The 20,148-nt window shown below is 29.0% G+C and overlaps 1 protein-coding gene across 2 annotated transcripts in view; it reads left to right on the top strand.

Annotated features, from left to right (window-relative positions):
* Positions 1 to 19,342, top strand: part of Fas2 (fasciclin 2) — a 64,756-nt gene extending 45,414 nt beyond the window's left edge. The window contains exons 13-16 of one of the 2 annotated variants that reach the window (XM_014422165.3): positions 5,244 to 5,375; positions 8,450 to 8,519; positions 12,253 to 12,330; positions 17,522 to 19,342. In XM_014422165.3, the coding sequence (XP_014277651.1) occupies positions 5,244 to 5,375; positions 8,450 to 8,519; positions 12,253 to 12,330; positions 17,522 to 17,606 (365 nt within the window). In that variant the 3' untranslated portion in view covers positions 17,607 to 19,342. Of the gene's footprint in view, positions 1 to 5,243; positions 5,376 to 8,449; positions 8,520 to 9,251; positions 9,397 to 12,252; positions 12,331 to 17,521 lie in introns of those variants that run through there. The other variant, XM_067046472.1, reaches the window with a different exon arrangement.
* The last annotated feature ends 806 nt before the right edge of the window (positions 19,343 to 20,148 follow it).

The raw sequence follows: 20,148 nt of genomic DNA, 5'->3' as shown, positions 1-20,148 counted from the left end.
TAGATTTTAAATAACCAAAATACTTCATTGTCAGAATATGTTAACATATGTAAACCAAATACTTTGACAAAATTACTTCCATTCTCTTTTTAAAAAAAGCTGTTTTTAAGTTATAAATATAAGTGAAAGAGAGAAGTTGTTTGTAAAATTTTTTTTTTAACTAGGATATAAATTTAAAAAAAGTTATATATGACAAGAACAATTAGTGGAGATCTTTAAAAGGTGGTATAGAGCGAGTAATATTTCCCAGGCCAGATCCTTTTTGTTTTTTCTTGTGGCCCATTCTGGTTGTGTCACAACCAAGGTGTTCTAACTTGATTATTTGTAGTCGGTAGCAGTAGAACATAGAATAAAGCTTTTTTTTAAATTGTTGAGGTGAAAAAACTTCCAAGATGAATATAATCTATTCCATATTTTTCATTGTACAACGTTTTGGGACAATCGTGCCTTTACAATCCCCATATTTTCAATTACCCTATTGAAATCATGTCATTTATATACCATAGTTGAAAATTGTTTTACACTGCATTATTTAATTTATTCCTAAATAATAAATTAATGATAGAATCCAGAATAGAATAAAGCATTATTTTCCTTCCAAAGCAATTAGGTATTGCAGTTGATTGTTGACCTGGAACAAGCCATGATTTTCTACATTTCGAATCCTCAAAATAACTCCTTTTGTTGTGGAAGGTTTTTCCATTCTAATCCTGTGTAGGAGGTTTTTCCTATAGAGCACAAATTTAAATTGTATTTCAAAAGGCATCAAAAATTTTACCTATAAAGGATAGTAATAATAATATTTATTATTATTTAATTTTTTTTTCATCAGTCACAATTCTTTAGAGAAAAGTTTTCTTTTGTAACATTAAAGCAATGAAGATAAAATTGTCAGTTTTCCATTTGTTCTTTGTTCAATTGAAGTGGTACCAATTTTCCTTCCTTCAAGATCTTATAAATGATTAATGTGACCATTTAATTGATCAGATATTTTAGGTTTAATCATTCCCAAATTGATTTTAAGATATATTCCTGAAGAATTCAATAAATTTCATTTGATTTTTTTTCAAATGTTATTTCAGAAAATTTAACTCTCTGAGTAGTGTTTTAAAGTTATTCAGAGTACCTCTTTCAGCACTATTTTAACAGTTCGAAGTAACTCTCAATTTTTTGGGTTTTTCAATTAAAGAGGAAATACTCTCCTATCCTCCTTTCTCTCCCATAACAATGTCCCTTGGTACACTGCATGTAGAGTTATGATGGCTGAATGAACCGAGTTCAAATCCTGATGTGGCACACCAAATTTTCTCTGGAGAGAAAATTTATGAGCTTAGGCTTATATTGATTACTGATTTATTGTAACTTTATCATAACATTATTCCAAGTATTTGGTTTACTTTATCTTTTCTTAAAAATTTGTATAACTTTAATTACTAAGAATAAGAATGGCTTAACTGAGTTTAGGCCAAAGCAAAACTTCTTCACTTATAACTGTAGCAGATTATGTATTAGGTAAATATGATTTTGCTTAAATTTTGCAAGTTAAATATTTTTAATGGTAACCTTTTGCTTAAGCTTCTGCTTCTAACTTCACCTTTACGCTTTAACCAGCATGTACTCGGCTTAAGGGTCTAAGCATTTTCACATTACTACACTAATTAGTTCTTGGAAAACGGATTGCCTGCTTGATTTGTCAATTTAAAAACCTTAATTTAAAAAAAATTATGTACATTTTGGACTGACTTTATGGTTTATTTTCTTAATTAAGTGTTTAAGAATGAGAAGGATTATGTCCTTCTATTATTGTTAGTCTGTATTTCTAACATTTAAGTTAAGTTCAATCGAAATAGGAAAAAGAATAATGGCTGCTAATCGATGTTTCTTTGGCTTTTCGAAATATTTATGAAGCAAGTTTCTTAGCAGAAAAACTAAAATTAGTCTTTATGGAATGCTAATATGCCCAGTGTTGACGTACGGTTCAAAAGCTTGGGTTCCTACCAAGCCAGATAAAGAAAAATTTCTGACTTTTGAGCAGAGGATTCTTTAAAAATTCTTTGATCCTGTAAAAGGCAGAACTGTAGGGTGCTGAAGAAAGAACTGAGAACTGTATAAACTCCTTGAAAAGACAGATGTAGTTAGGCTCATTAAGATCGGACAGCTATGCTGGGCAGGCCATGTCTCTCAGATGGATGATCCCAGGATTCCCAAGATCCTCATGATAAAATAATTGCACAGGACAAAAAAAGTAAGAAGACCGATTCTGTTCACTCGAGAAATCTACAAATCCAGAACTGGACAACTGTATCATAGGATCAGGCCAACTGACCAAGGCTTTGGATGTGGGCCAGATCCATTGATGGGTTGTTTGTGTCAGTTAATATTATTATTAAGTTGTGTTCAATCTATGTAGATCATCAGCTTCTATTCTGAAAACAACATGCCATTTGGATTATTAATTTTTTTTTTTCACTGTAGAAGTTAGGAAAAGAAAAGATAGCAACAAACATTTTTTTATTTGGAAGAAAGAAACCTTGACTAATTAAGATGTTAACAAAAAAGTTTTTTTTTTTTTAAAGAGAGAATGTATGAAAGGAAATAATACACACTGTTTTAAGTTATTTCAAGAGCTACCTTTTGTACCAGAATTCATCTGTACTATGAGCCTTGGCTATGAAAAAGATGAATTAAGTTGGCTGTAGACCACAAGTTTAGGTCCTATTAGAGCAACATTAGGAAAAAGACACATTTTGAGCTGTTTCTAGAAGGTTCATATGGAGAGATAAGTGCTACACTTCCACTTAAAGACAGGATAACCTTAAAGGGTATGATAGGCCTGTACAATGTCACTGTTGGCTGAATAAACCTCTCTTTAATTTGGGGTTGATAGACACTAAACAGGAGATTCTGCATACACAAAAGTAATAAAGTTAAAAAAATGGATACAATAAATATAATATAATGAAGAAAAGACAATATACAAAATAAATAAGGGTACACAGGTATATTAATTATATTATAGAAACATTAATAATAAAGTAATTAATGTAAGTACACTCAAGTTGGAATTAACATATGAATATAGTAAAAGTAAAAATAAGATATATAAATACAAAAGAAAAAGAATGGATAGTAAATATAAAAAATAAAACCAGATAAAACACAACAGGAAAATGAGCTTCTGAAATGCAGAACATAGAGAAAAGAAGAATTATGGGGATTTTATAAGGATTAAGATGTATCGATAGGTCAGGTAGATGCAGTCTTTATCGACTTTATGATTGACAGAATTCTCTGTTAAATTTATATTAATGGATTCTGAAATGAGGCATTTTTTATGGTTGGGGACAATAACAAGAATTGTAGTATGATCAAAGTTAAAAGAATGATTGGGGTTTAATGCGTGTTCTGACAATTTAGATAATATCAAAATAATTTATAATGCACAAAAGCACCAAAAGCATGTTATAGACAGTAATGATTTGGCATACATTGAAATATAGACCTTTTCAAAACTTATTTAAGTACAGCAAAATATTTTTGGTTCCCAATCTAATTTTTATAAGTTCATTCATATTTTCAATTATTATTATCATCTTGTATTTTTTTTGTTAATATTAGCCCATGTGCACGATAAAAGACCGATCATTACTGATATTCCACTGTCTATAAAAGCTAATGTTCCCAATAGCGGGATAGAAAAACTGAAGAAATATCAGGATTCTGCTTTTAAGCTGAAAGAAATGTGGTAAAGAATTGTGAAAGAGTTATTTTGACCAGTAAAATTTTCCCTAAAATCATAATTGAATAATAGAACAGTTTATATTTTCCAGTGGTACAATTATAGTAAACTGTGAATTCCAATTGTAAAAATGAACCTATTCGAAAATTAACTAATTTTAAATACAAATTTAGAGCTGTGCAATGATGAAATATTTCGTTTCCTAAATAATTATAGGAGAGAGAATTAATTATATCCAAATTTCTTCTTGAATTAAACTCACAGGTTATCAGGAGATCTTATCCTTGGTTTAGCCTCCCCTGCGCTCACAGAACTCTCCTCTTTTGAAATATTTTAGTCCAAATAAAAAATTCAAAATAGGATTCAGCCATAAAATCAGTAATTTATATCTACTTGATTACAGTACTCAAATATTAATTAGTTAAATCAAATGATTTATTAGAAGATTTTTCTAATGTTAACAGATAGTAATCAACTATGTACATTTCATGACATCGATTCGTATGAAAAGTCTCCATAATGTTCTTATTGATAAGAATATCATAAATGCAAACTAATTGGAGAGGAAAAAGAAAAATATACCAAATCGTCAACTGACAGTGTACTGATTTTTGTAAGTTACTTCCACTACATCAGCAATCATGAATATGAAGCAAAAGTGATGGAAATAACTTAAAATAACTGATATACTTAAAAAAAAAATAGTCTAGCTATGTTAGAAATATTTTCTTCTCTTTTTTACACAATATTTTAGCTATAAATCTTGCTAAATATTTTTTTTTATTTTACATTATTCTCTACGTTATTAACACTATTGTTATTAAAGTGGCACTAATAAATAAGTTTTTACTTATTTGTCTTATTCACTGATCGGACCCCCAACCATCTTCTCCTCGTTTATATTATCCACGGTTAACTATCTTCTCCTCATAAATATCTTTTGTTAAATTTTCTTTACTTTTTCTTCCTTGTTATTGAGAAGGTGCCCATTTCCTTTTCCATAGCAACATTATAACAAGGGTCCTCATCAACAATAATTAGGTTTGTAAGGCTCATTAGCTTAGTAAAATATTTTTTTATTATGGAAATAAGTTATGGTTTCATATTGTTATTTTATTTTATTTACTCCTCTGGGTATTATGTAAGCTTTTCCTTGTTAAGAAAATTATCAATGGCATGTTTAAATAATTAATGGACATAAAATTTGTTATGATAGTGTTGTATTAATATCATTTACATTGGAATCTGTAAGGATATTGGATCATATTTTCAACAATGTTTCCCATCTTATTACTGAGGAATCGGCACATTAACATTCACAGAGCTTGGCATTTCAACAAATAGTGGTGATTGGTATCGCACTACTAACTGGTGCACACAATTGTATATAATTATTCATATATCTGTAAATAATATTTAATTTATTATGGGTTTATACATTTCTGATAGACTGTTATGTTACTTTTCTGATAATTAATTTCTATACTTGATTTCTTAATTACAGGATTGGAAACTAACATGTTACACAATGAGAAGACCCCTCTGTCAAGTTCACTTTTGATCGCTGTTGTCGTTGCAGCACTCTTTGTAATACTGATCATCATAGATGTCTCGTGCTTCTTTGTCAATGATAATGGTGAGTATGGTGTATTTGTTTTTATTAATTATTTGTTTCATCCCTGTTTTGGATGAAATAAAACTAGTTTTATCAGTAGCTTGTCATTTATACACTATCATTAAAGAAAATAAGCAAACAGAAGATTTTTCTCTTTGGTACCCAATGATACCAATTATCGTTCTGTATTGTGATAACAATGCAATATTTTTTCTATGTTATAACAGATATTTTGTGGAAATAATATTTTTCTTATAACTTCTTTATTGATTTTGCATCTATCAATAATTCATCATATTTATGCCATGTCCTTATCAACTACCTTACCTACCTTAAACTAGGGATGGGATATCGAAAGAAAAATATCAATATTGATATCGATATCGATATCGGATAGCAATATCGATATCAATATTATATCGGAACTAAAATATCGATATTTTAAAATATCGAAATATCGATATCGAAAATTCAACGAATTAAAGTAATGATAATTATAAAATGATAACATAGCAAGACATAGGAAGACATATTTTATGTAATACCTAATCAAAATACATAAGAAACTCTTAATAACCATGAAACAAAGCAACACCACGACAACCATAACAAATATAAACTAAAATATAATTGTTTTATTGAAGAAAATTTAAAAATAGAATATCGATATTTTATTTTGATAAGTATATATTTATTTCGATATTTCGTATTGTTGTAATCGATAGGGAATATGAGCATCAATATTCCGATATTGTTTTATCGAAATATCGATATATTGTTTAAAATGACTAAAATATTATATAGAGATTTTAAAATAGGAATATCGATATTTTATTTTGATAATTACATATTTTTTTTCAACATTTTACATTGTTTTAATATCGATATGGAATATAAACAACAACATTCCGAATTATTTTATCTAAAAATCGATATTTTGCTTAAAATGACTAAAATATTAAATAGAGATTTTAAAATAGGAATATCGATATTTTATTTTGATTATTACATATTTTTTTCGATATTTTGTATTATTGTAATATTGATGTGGTATATAAGAACAATATTCCGATATTATTTTATTGAAATATCGATATATTGTTTAAAATGACTAAAATAACATATAGAAATATTAAAATAGGAATATTGATATTTTATTTTGAAATTACATATTTATTTCGATATTTTACACTAATGTAATATCGATATGGAATATAAGCAACAATATTCCAATATTATTTAATCGAAAAATCGATATTTTGTCTAAAATGACTAAAATAACATATAGAAATATTAAAATAGGAATATCGATATATTATTTTGATATTACAGATTTATTTCGATATTTTACACTATTGTAATATCGATATGGAATATTAGCAACAATATTCCAATATTAATTTATCGAAATATCGATATTTTTTTTTAAAAGACTAGAAAATTTTATAGAATAATTAAAAATGGAATATCTACATTTTATTCTGATAAATACATATTTATTTCGATATTTTTTATTATTGTAATATTGATATGGTTTATAAGAACAATATTCCGATATTATTTTATCGAAATATCGATATATTGTTTAAAATGACTAAAATAAAATATAGTAATTTTAAAATAGGAATATCGATAATTTATATTGATAATTACATATTTTTTTTCGATATTTTGTATTGTTGTAATATCGATATGGAATACAAGCAACAATATTACGATATTACTTTATCGATATATCGATATTTCGTTGAAAAAATATCGAAATATCGTTTCTAATCTTTGATATTGTTATTAATACCGTAAATATAAATATAAATAACGTAAATATCGAAAGGAACATGAAATTATCAAAATAAAATATCGATATACCTTTTTTTAGCTTTTCATTAAATATTATAGTTTTCTTTCATAATATATCGATATTTTGATGAGAAAATATTGAAATACTTTTTCTAATCTACCATATTGATATTAATAACAATGTCGAATATCGAAAGGAATATAAATTTATCAATTTAAAATATCGAAAAAGTATTTTTATGCTTTTCATTAAATTTTCTTAATCTTATAATACCGATAATATAGATATTTCTATAAAAATAAGATTGAAATATCAATATCGATATTATCAACTATGTGATAATGATATTATTATATTATGATATCATATGACTAATTGATAATACAATATCGGAATACTTTTACTAACGTTAGAAATAAATAATTATAAAAATGTCAAATATCGAAATGAATATGATGAATAATCAATATTAAATATCAAAATACTATTATTAAGCTTGAATATTTTCTTTAACAAAATATCGATATTTGGATTTAATAAAATCGGAATATCTTTCCCATATTATATTTTTGTACAAATATTTCCTCCTGAATATATGATTATTAAATTGGAGTGTATATTAATAATTTTTTTTTTTTTTCGAAACCCATATTTCGATATTATCGAAGGAGAATATCGATATTCCGATATTATCGGTTACTCGATATCGATATTAAAATATCGGATATCGGAGACAAAATATCGATATCGATATCTTATCCCTACCTTAAACACGCATGTCGAGGCCTTCTGGTCAAGAGTACCTAACAATAATCAATTGGAATCAGATCTTACGTTACCACCTAGATACTCCATTCTGATTACCTTCCATTAGCTACCCCCACGAAGTATAATGGTTGGGATAAACTATAATTGAATTTTCTGTTGGCAAGTCAGGCCGCTGATATCTGGTCTAATGGATTAGTTCTTCTCGATCTCTAACCCACATTGAATCCATTATCAGGTCTGTGATCAGGTGCCTTGACAGTTGTCAATATTTTCCTGCCGACTGTCCTTCCTGGGGGACAGGCATCCAGAACCACCCAGATGTTCCAGCAACAACCTATTTGAAAATATTTATAATATTGAGAGGGTTAATAGATCGCAATTGCCAATTTTCATTACTATTGATTTTGAATCTTTCATCTTCATAAGTACTTGTTACATATGATTTTCTACATCTGAAATTGCCTCAATGAAATCTTTGTAAAATTGCTGAAAGTTTTGAAATTACTAATGAGAATATTATTTTTAGGTTTATTGTGGCTCATTTGTGGTAAAAAGAAGAACAGGAAGCCAAGGGAAGATGACGCCAAGCTTAGCAGGTATTATTTTATCTTTGTATTGTTTTTCATTAAACATTTCTTCTTTGTAAGATTTACTTTTTGTTTCCTTTATATCACCTACAAAGTTTTTTTAGCGTTGAACCATTATAAACTAATCTTGAAGTTGCCTTAAAAAATTTATATTCTTAAATGTAATAAATCATGGTGAAAATTTTCTAATTTTCAATTTCTTTGAAAATGGTATTTGAGGGTTTCAGACGACGCTAAAAATGAATATGATATGATTTTTCTTTTTAAAAAAAATTGTTTACCTACTTTACTGATATCCTCATTATGTTTTTTTTTAAATGTTTAGTGAATAAAAAATCATTTAATAAAATCAGTAGTATTTATTTCTTATTACTTCAGAAAGAAACAAATTGATTGGCATATAATAATCATGAAAAAAATTTATACTTTAAGAGCTATGCGCCAAAAAGCCTTTGTTTTTAACTTTTTTCTTTTACTGAAAAAATTGAGCCAGCTTATAATCTTCCTGTGAAAATTGTGAACTTTAACAAATTGCCCTATGAAAATCGAATGAACGGTCTGATGGCAGTGCATAAAGTACCAACAAACAAATATTCATTTTTATATATATTTTAGATTATTTTTTATATTTTTAGTTAATTTATTTTCTGAAGACTTGTTTCTTTTATTTTTTAAAAGTATTTCCTGTTATATGAAATCTTAAAACCCAAAGTTTAAGTTTTAGTTTTGGCCCATTTTCAGCCTATACAGTTGGAGGTTTCCATTGCCTTATTGCAGCAATAAAGATGTTTCTTCGACCGAAGGTACAAGCCCCGGAAACCTCTCCAGTTGCGACAAACTTCCCCTTCCTGATGTGAATTTTGTCTTGTAAGATAGCAATGAGGGCCTTTGGCAGGTCTCCTTTCTTCTTGATGTTGTCATGTGTTATAAAGAAAAGTTCGCATGAATATTATTAAAATCCAGCTTGATTTTTTTAATAATTTTTCTAAGCGTATCACTAGTATTTGCTTTTGAAAGCTTTCATTAAAATGTAACTCAATAAGAAATATCTTTTAAATTTCAATGTTGTAGAGGTTATTATAAAAATTGCTTCTACAATATTAGGTTAATTTAAAATTTTCAACCAATAATAGAATGTATGAGAAATGATTGGAGGGTGCAGTCAGCAAAAAGTACACCAATGAACAAAACTTAATTATTCGTGCTGTCGTTTTCGTCCTGAATTTCAGATCTTCATCGGGGCTGAAAAAACGCCAACCGTGGCTCAAGTGGTTGACTGACGGGTGGTGCCAGTTTGAATCCAGCCTGGGTGAGGACTTTTTTTGGTTCATGGCGGAACGAAAAAAGAAAATGAGATAACAACCATCATAACTCTGAGAAACATAAAAATGATAGGAAAATAAAAAAAATATATAATAATAAATTAAGGAGAAAGTAGTTGATTGATAACAATGGAATTAAATAGTTGTTGATTGATACCTATAGAAGATGAAATATACTGTACTATGATGAGATAAAATATATATAAAGATGAAATTATCTCTATAATATTATATTTCATCTTCTATTGTTATCAATCAATTACTATCTCCTTAATTTATTATTATATATTTTTTTTATTTTCCTATCATTTTTATGTTTCTCAGAGTTATGGTTGTTATCTCTTTTTTCTGCCGTGAAATTCAGGTCAAAATGTCAGCGCAAATAAATAAGTGTTTGTTTATTTGCTGACTGCATCCCCGACCATCTTCTCCTCATATTAATCAATGGTCAACTATAAACACCTCACAATAATAGAACATTTGAGATATCTTGTATCTCGTCACCTCACGAAACTTTCTTTCTATCTCTATTCACTAGGCTTCGCTCCTTTAAAAGGATGTTATTGACCTGATTTGTAATTGCATTATATTTTTACCTTCAACAGGTTTAGATTTTTTTTTGTTTTGATATATTTGAATATTCAATAAACCATTAATTTATATTTATTTAGGCTTTGAAAAATATGATACCAAACAAAGTGTAAAACCCAATATCAGTAGTGGTTCCTAGCCAGTGGCTATGTGAGTTCACTCAAATCTTTGTAGTAAGCAACTCAAAAATATTATATAAAATACCAATCAAATGTGTTGGTGCCTTCAGTTTTTAGATTTCACTGCTCCCTTTAAAGTCTTTAAATTAAAGCAGTTTCCGAACAAGTAAAAGGTATAAAAACAGTGTTCAATATAAAAATGTGTTAAAAAATAAAAAATGTATTAAAAGGTATAAAAATTGTGTTCAATATAATTTTTATTTGGAAAATAAACAGTAATTTATTTCTTTGTGACAATTTTATTGATTGAAAATAAATAACTTCCACATGAATTGGAAATTAAATTAACTTTTCTTCACCAAATTAGTTTTTTTTTTCTGATTATTCAATACCTTGCCATTTCTGGCCTATGGGGAGACATATCATATAGGCTACCATTGTATTCTAACCATAGTGGGAACTTATCATTCAGTTTTTGTTGGGAACTTTTCATTCAGCAGGGAGGTGTGCTTGGGGAAAAGAGTATAATGGAGGGGGTACGTTTCCAGGCCGAGTGACATCAGAAGGCGGAGTCTATTCCTCTCGTAGACATATTTGACAGTTGAACCGCACCCCTTATGCTAGAAATGGTTAGGCAGTGGAATTAAAAAAAAGTTGTGATTTACTCAATGCGTGCTCACATTTTATTGTTGAAATTGATTTTTTTATTAACTATTAATTCTCAGTCACTTTTTTGTAGTAAACATTAAATATTACAAAAAATAATGGTTACTGCTTTTACTTTTTTTTTTAATAAACAACTTTTTGCATTATATTAGACACAATAATTTATTTATAACAAACTTCATATTGTAATGTTTTCCTTGAAAAAAAAAAATTATTTTTTATTAAATGTTCCTAGAAAACATTAGTTGAATATAACAGTAAATTTATTTTGGGATCCTTAATATTCACATTCAAATGAATCTTAACAGAACATAAAAATTAGCATGAATTTCTCGAGAATGGCCTAGTTGATTTTCATTATAGATATACCAAATTATTGAAAATAACATTTAATACACCTTCTGTTTCCAATACATTTGTGATTAAATGAATGTTTTTACAGATAATTACATTAATATGTGAAATCTCTATTATTTTCAACGTAAAGTTGCCTTCAAGGGGTATTTCTAATCCTTAGCGTCATTTTGACTTAGAAGGAGAGAAGAGTTATGGCACTTCTCTGGAAGTATGTGTTGAGTCTGTCAACATTCTGTTTATTTAGTCAGAGTCAAATCATTATTTTCATGTTATTTTTACTACTATAAAGCAATTGTATTTTCCTTTTATAATACTATGGAGATTGTGTAGTCATGGAAATGGAATGATTGCCACAGCCTAATTAATATACAAATACAGTATTGGCAGTGTTCTGATGTTAATCTCCTGTTTTCTCACAATGAGCCCCTATTCACTATCAAAGCTAATATAAATGACCTTTGCATGAGTTATTTGAAGAATGGTTTGTAATATATTGGCTGAATTGACCTATAAAGTGAAAATGTTTTCTTATTGAGTGGCATTTTTGAATATTCTTTTTTTGTGTTTTGCGATTTTTTTTTTTTTTTAAGAGGTTTAAAAATTGGGCAAAGACCTTAAGCTTTTGGTTTTGAGATAAAGCATTTCTCCCTAGTCTTCAAATAATTTTATTTATTTTTTTTTTTTCAGTGAAGGAAAAGGCTTACTTAACAATGGCAATAAAGATTCCAAGATAAGAATAGAAACTGGTGCTCCTATAGAAGATGGGTATGTATCAGTTCAACATCTGCTCATTCGCTGACAAATAAAAAAAATTAAAGTGAAAGATTTTTGATTGACCGTGTGCATCAATAAATGGAATTTGGTCTGTGTGCGGTCAAATAAAACTCAAATAGTAAATTGGTGTACTCTTTTAATTTGAGCCAACGTTTGGCCCCATGTTGCAGGGCTTCGTCAGGGCTGTTATGATGGAAGTCAAAGTCAGAGTGCGAGTGACACCAATTTACTATTTGTACACCCGGACCAAATTCCATTTATTAAAAAAAATAAAAATTAAAACCGCTTCAACCCATGAAGGGTTAAGGGTGCAGTATTTTGTAAGGAAGCGCTGTTACTCGACCAATGGTTGTGCAAGGATGTGATTTGGTCAGAATCATGCTCGACCACCATATTTTTACCCAATTTATGAGGCCGGGTGGACCACAGGAGGGGTCCAGAACCCACAGGGTTGACTCACGGCTACGGTGTTACAAAAACCAATTTTCTGCTCAGCCGAATTCGAACATGGGTCCTTGGAGTTAGTAGCATCGTGCCTTACCACAATGCCACCTCACTCTCGCTGATAAATAAATCCTAGGAAATTTTAGTTGCATGAAAAGTTGCTTCCACTGTTTGTCTATTGATATTATTATACTATTATTCCTGACATTTAATTTAGAATATTATCAGCGACTCAGAGAAAAATGACCTGTAGCTCATTGAATCGAATCAAACCTCCATCATCATTCACCCCTCTTCAATTATCTCTCTCTTCAATCACCTATTGAAAGAGGAAGGGAGTCAGATAAGCCAATGAAAAGGGGTTATTCAACCTTATAAACATGGCTTACTTTTTTTTTGGCATTGATGAAAAAGAACTAGTTCATTGCAATGAGTGAATAGATCTCACCTCTGAAAAGATGTGGCTGATCAAGCTAGTCATTAATCTATTATATTAGTTATAATCTTGCTATAGAGTAGACACTTGATAATTATAAGGCCAAAAGAGATTTTACATTTATGACGATTATGATGATTTATTATTGTATTGCTACAAAAAAGGAAAATATGAACAAGAGGGTTTAGATGATGCTTGCAAAACTTGTATATTTATTGATCTTGTAAGATTATTTGTTAATCATATATAATTGATTGTCCAGAAAATTGTCCGGGTGGCATTTAAGAAAGGTACAAAAATAGTAGAAAAACTATTTATTAATAACTAACATTTCACCTCACTTTCCAGGGCTAAATGAGAACAAGGTATATAAGAATGTACATATAAAGTTTTATAAAAGATGATACATAAAAAAAAACAACTAAAAAATGTAGAATACTAACTGATAAAAAGTAGTGCTATAATTAATGAAGTACCAGTGGAACATAATAGTAATATAATAATATATAAAAGTAATAACAAGTATTGTAAATTGACAGAAAAACAGAGAAAATAGAAATGTTATAGATCAGAGGTGACCAACTTTTCTGTATATATCTACTTTTTTGCTTAACAGTGTGTCGTGATTGACTTGTTGTCATAGGCGTAGTCTAAGGAGGAAGAAGGATTGTGAAGTGCATACTATGTTTATACACTGTTTTTCAGAATAAGGTGCATTCCATTAATTAATATTAATATTTGTTATTAATTAACAACGTTATAATATGAATATTAATATTCACAATATTAAACAACAGTATTTATTATTCACCACTGTAAAAAACTAATTGAGTTCTCATTCTTCATTGAAGTGATACTTCATGGGTATACTAGAATGAAAATAAATATGTCAATTTAATGAATAAATACTGAATTACATATTTTCCTATAAAATTCAAAAACCTCTGAACTGTGGTAATTATATCTGTTACATTCAGAGACATAATAGCAATACTGCATATTATGATCAGAGATAGCAATTCAAGCAAATTAAAATCTAATATAGATATATTCAAATTTACAAGAAGTATGTTAAAGTTACAATATATTAATTACAGTTTACAATACTGACTTCTTAGTTTAAATAGAATTATGTTATTCCTAATATATTTGTAATACTGTCCCATATTATTCTCTCAATGTAATGACCGCAGTTTAGGTATCTGTTACCGAGAATGTTTACTTTTCAAGTAAATAGATAGATAAGAAAAGCAATTTAATTTAAAACAAAGAAAAGATACTTGCATTTTAAACAGAAGAAAAATTGAAACTCAACATGGCCACCAAGGAAAAATAATATTGATTAATAATAATACTGTTAATACGAAAGAACAAAAGCAAGTCATATGGTAATATGACCCTACCAAATATTCAAGCTAACTGACTGTTCTTCGATGAATCGAGTCATAACTGTTGTGTCTGGTGACAATTGTAACACAGAAGTCAAAATGTACTGTGCCGGATGGGGGGGGGAGATCACAGTGTCAGGCTGTCAGAATTCTAGAATCCATTAAACCATTGCTATAAAGTTTTGTCTTCTAAGATCGCTTCAAAGTCCATGGTACACAGAATTCCACCCTAGACAATGGGAGCGATTGAGGATCGACCAAAATTGGCCTCACGATTGACTTGTTGGCCACCCCTGATATAGATGCTCATCTGAATCCTGGAATATTTATACTGAAGATTTAAATGGAAAAGGTACTGATGGGATTGTAATTGTTCCAATTCCTGTATAGTGTAATCTACAAAATAAGATTTATCAAAAGATTTGACAATAACTATGGAATCATTTATCCAAAGGACAGTGGAATAATACATAAGACCATTTATAAAATGAAAATTTGTTAGTACTATAGAGGGTGGAGTTGATTTCAACCACTATGGACAAAATCAATAAATATTAGTTATTAGGACAACATAGACAAAATTAAAAAATGGTGTTATTTTCTTTTAAAAAAAAAAATGGTAAAAAAAAATAATAAAATGTATACATGTATACAGAAAGAGATAGATATGTAGCAGGCGGGGCAAGAAGGAGCAAGGGGTACAGCCGCAACCTGCCAGAGCACAGCACCTCGAGCCTCGCCGAAGCTCTCAAATTAACAAAATGCTTTATTTTGTAAAGACGTATTGTTATTTTTATATATTATTAATGTGTGTACCTAACACTTACCAATATCAATAGAATGATTAATAAACGATACCAATGCACGAAACTATCTCAAGTAGATATGTACCGACTGCTTCTCGGTCATAGCCACATGGACTAGGCATAAGGGGCTCTAAATCCCCTCTTCGATCTTTGATCCACAGCCTTACCCAGGCCTAGTCATACCACTGGTGGCATACGTACGGTCTACTTGAGATAGAGTAGTTCATTGCCATTCAATTCTCACAAGAGTTGTTTTTCTGTACGCATACCCAAGATGATGGCCTATCTCCTCTCCTTCTCTCCAGCAATCTTAGTCCATCCGCTTCATCTCGGCAACTAAGATCGTAACCTAATCCTTAGCAGTTACGCTGGTCTGTCTGCTTCATCTAGGCAACCAATGTAGTTGATCCTGTTTCTCCCTAGCTCTAGTCCGTCTGCTTCATCTCGACTACTAGAGCTGTACCTAGCCTTATCAGCTTACTGGTCCGTCCACTTCATCTCGGCAACTAGTAAGCTGGCTCCTATCTTGACAGTTCTAGTCCGTCCGCTCCATCTCGGCAACTAGAACTGTTACTCTACCTCAGACCTCTCTCTTATTTAGACCTCATCTACCTACGTCAGTGTCCAGGGCTCATTCTCTGGCACGGCCGTTCCTCACTTACTATTGAATACGCCTTGTCGAGGGCCTTCTGTTAAGTGGATATCAGGCTAGAGAACCGCCTAAGACTAGACTAACCCAGACAGATACAAAGAGGAGACATTCACAAAACCATAACACAACTAACCAACCAAGTAAACATAGAAATGATGAGAAAAGTTATACACAGTGTTACTCATATCTTCTAGTGACAGTGTTCATTATCCTGTCATCTACACAAATGTCTCTAGACGAATACTATCCATATTTTCCAATTAATTCCATTTAGTCTACCACACTGGAAAAATTGCCCGCTCTGACAATAATTAATCTTTTATTTGTATACATAACTTTAAAAAAAAAAAATTTCAAGTTCTAAAGTTATTTTGTTCTTTTATCTCTAGTTGGTAAAATGTCTCGTAAGGTATTTTTAACTCATCCACTTATTTATTTTTACTCTAGATACATGTGTTTTTTTTAAGCTGATTCATATTTAAGAGGGTTTTTTTCTTATCAAAATTCAATATATTCACTTTTGGAAAATTTTTATTAAAAAATAAATGGCTTTTGATCAAATCTGGTACCCGGGAATGCTATACAAGATCTGTAAACCCTTACCCCCTATATATTTCCTCATTATCTGTGACTGATTATTTCTAGTAAATCACAACATCCTATCCTTTATCCAGTTTTTGCAGCTGACGTCCTAACCCATCCTAATACAATCCTCACCACATATGCCAATGACACATGTAAATAATGACCCTTTTATTGTATCCCAAACCCTCCAATCCCACATCACCACCCTTGAAAAATGGTGTCAAAACTGGAGAATTAAAATAAATTCCAATAATTCCCACCAAATCACATTTACCCTTTATCATAAACCCATTTATATTTATTTAGTTTCCTGCCCCATAGTATCCTTTAATAATACCCCACTTATTCCTGTCAAACAGATCCGTTACCTTGGACTACCCAAACTAACTTTTTTCTAACCTGGCATCTCCTTCATTACTTGATGATCCTCCTAGGGGTCTGAAAAAAAGATTGCCCCTTGATCTTCTCCTCTTGAAATTTTATTGGAGTTCTTTGGATTCAATGGATAGATTCATCACACGTCTGTATCATGTCATTGTATATCAACATTACAGTTGTAAATATCAATAAATAGATTAATAAAAAAAAATAAATAAATTTGGGAGGATGTATGTAAGTTCAATTTTCATTTCATTTTCAACATGTTTAAAATATGTTCATCTGTAGCACCAATTTGTGCGGAAGGAAAATTTAAATTTTGAAATAAACGGAATAAATTTTAGCTGCCAAATTTTTATCTGTCACAAAAGCCTTTACTTTTAAGAAGTGAATATACTAACTTTTGAAAAAAAAACTCATTTATTATTACGTGCTTCAATAAAGGAATTATTCCAATCTTAACACTGTATGATATTTCTTTAATTTTTTTTAGGTTCAAGCGTGATACAACCGTCGAATATGACATGAAGAAATCGATTTCACGAACAAGTTTTGCTGGAAAGAATTCAGCTGTCTAGAGGAAGGTGATCATGTACCAAACAATGGACGAATAAACCAAAATAACGCCTTATATGACGATGTTATATTGTATAAAATCTTTTGTTCAAATGTTTTTAAATTGATGAAAATGAAAAGACTCAAAATTTGTACTTTCCTTGTTGGAAAAATGTTTTAAAAATGAATGAGCTTACTTTTAATTTTTTTTTTTATTTAAAGCTTTTTGGGACCTGTATTAGTTCATCACATGATCTGTTTTTAATTTTATTCATTTAATTATGTTTTGTATATTTTTAAAATAATTGTAAGTTTAGATTTTTAAGTGTTACTTAAGGTGTAAATTTATAATAGTTTCTTTATGATTCTTTTTATTTTTTCCATTTGTAAATATTACCTATTTAAGTGTAATGGAGCGTAATTTTATATTGTTACTTTCAGAGCTACTAATAGAAAGTATTTTCGTTTAAAAAAAAAATAACATTGAAATTTGAAACTGATAACAATTTATTTTTAGGGACCGAAATAGAGGAGTTAATTTTTATTCCAAAAAAAAAAGAAGAGAGATTGCTTAAATGTTTATACTTATTTAAAAAAGTTTGGTTTTTAACTCTTATTTTCTAAATGTGCGGAAAGGGGTTCTAATAAAAAAAATACACTACTTTTCAACATTTTTTTAATAGATTTGTTTACAAGTATTTAATATTTTTTTTTTAACTATCTTCTATAAACTTAGTTTAAATGAAACTATTTGTGTAAACTGAATAGTTATTTCGGTCCTTGCATATTTACTAAAATTTTATTGATATATATATATATATAAATATACATTCTTTCTTTCATTACAGTAACTAAACATTTTTATGTTGGATACACGATCCAAAGATTATTGTTTCTTGTAAAAATAACAATGTGATACGTAGAAATTCAACACGTCTAGTTTATATTTTCTTAATAATTAATACTTTGGAATAGTTTTTGTTTGTTTATATATAGACGTACTTATTATATATGTGCAATGATATGCTAGCTGTCATTCAGCTGGAAATAAAATCTAAGCTATGTAATTAATAACTTTTTCCAATTCTCAACTACTGCTGTTTTTAAATAATTGTCTCCGTATAAATATTTTATTAATAATCTTTTAAAATTATCTATGTGTAATGCTTGTGTTGTTGTGATGTCATCGCTGCATAATATGTAAAATGACTGTCTTGAAAATATTTCATTCCATTTATATTCTATATTTATTTTCTATAATTTTTTTATATAAAAAAAAAAATCTTGTTCTTATAGTAAACCCGATTTATTTTTCTCATACCTCTTAAGACTGGCAATGAACAAAATAGACAATAATGTTCCTATTCAGGAAATTATGTACTTAAATAGCAAAGTATGTTGTGGGTACTTCAAATTTACAATAGATGCTAGAGCACTCATTGCATTTAAAAAGCGCCAACGTACTTTCAGATTTAAAACTTCAAATTATGCATTTCATCTTAATTGTAATTAAGTCTTTCGCTCCCTTTTAAATTGATAAAAGAATTTTTTTTTTCTTTTATGTATATGTATTCACATGTGAAAGTTACATATAAATAAATATATATATAAATAATTGTTGTATAAAAGATATGGCAAATGGTGGCTGATGAATGTGGTGTATCTCTTCTCTTTTTGATGCTGCATTTGTGGATTATAGTGCGCTTCCAATATTTGTGAAAACTATCTTTTATGTCTTTATAATAAAAGTACAAAATAATATTGTGTTCATTTATATTTCTCATCTCATCCCAACTTTGAAAAATATTATTTAAAAAAATGAAGGAATAATTAAAGCATTTTCAAGTATATCAAATTAGTATTCTAAAGTAACATAACTAAAAAACACAGGTCGTTGAATTAACACCACAAAAGGATAATATCGAGTAATTATACTCAATAAGTAATCAAATTTTATCAATCAAATATGAGACTTCACTAACCATTGGGAACTTTTTTCACTCTTACTATCTTAAAGCAATCCCTCCCACTTTAGTAAGAGTGACACAAGCCTGCTATAGTTGGTAAAAATATTTTTGAGTCGTGTTCACTAGAAATTCTAGTGCAATATATTAACAGTTTGCCTGAAAAAAATAAAATATTTTGCCAAAAAATCAAACCATTTTCTTGATTAAGTAAGCTTTCTTCAACCAATCAAATTAAACCTGTTCTCCAATCTAATCCAACTTAAAATAAATATCATTTGATAATTTGTTGGTACTATCAAATGCACTCAAGACCAATTAACTAAGTACAATATTTGGTTAGTTGTTTATTTTATTTTATTTTTTTTAATACTTCCATAAACACAGAAATTGAAAAATGTGAGAAAGTATCAACACTGTTACCGCGGGTTGGGGTTCAAAAGGAACCTTTACTACTAGCCCAACTGTGTAAGGTGAAGAAAAGAATTATATAGTCGAATTTTGTTATTGCTGTGTTTGAAGTAAAAAACAAAATATTGAACTATATAGAACAAATGAAAAAATTGAACTTCTAAAACTACAAATTGAAATTATTTTTAAA

This window comes from Halyomorpha halys, unplaced genomic scaffold, assembly GCF_000696795.3.
Source record: "Halyomorpha halys isolate HHAL.00 unplaced genomic scaffold, Hhal_1.1 Scaffold361.1, whole genome shotgun sequence".
In the NCBI taxonomy this organism is placed as follows: Eukaryota; Metazoa; Arthropoda; class Insecta; order Hemiptera; family Pentatomidae; genus Halyomorpha; species Halyomorpha halys.
This window is presented reverse-complemented; position numbering and strand designations above follow the sequence as displayed.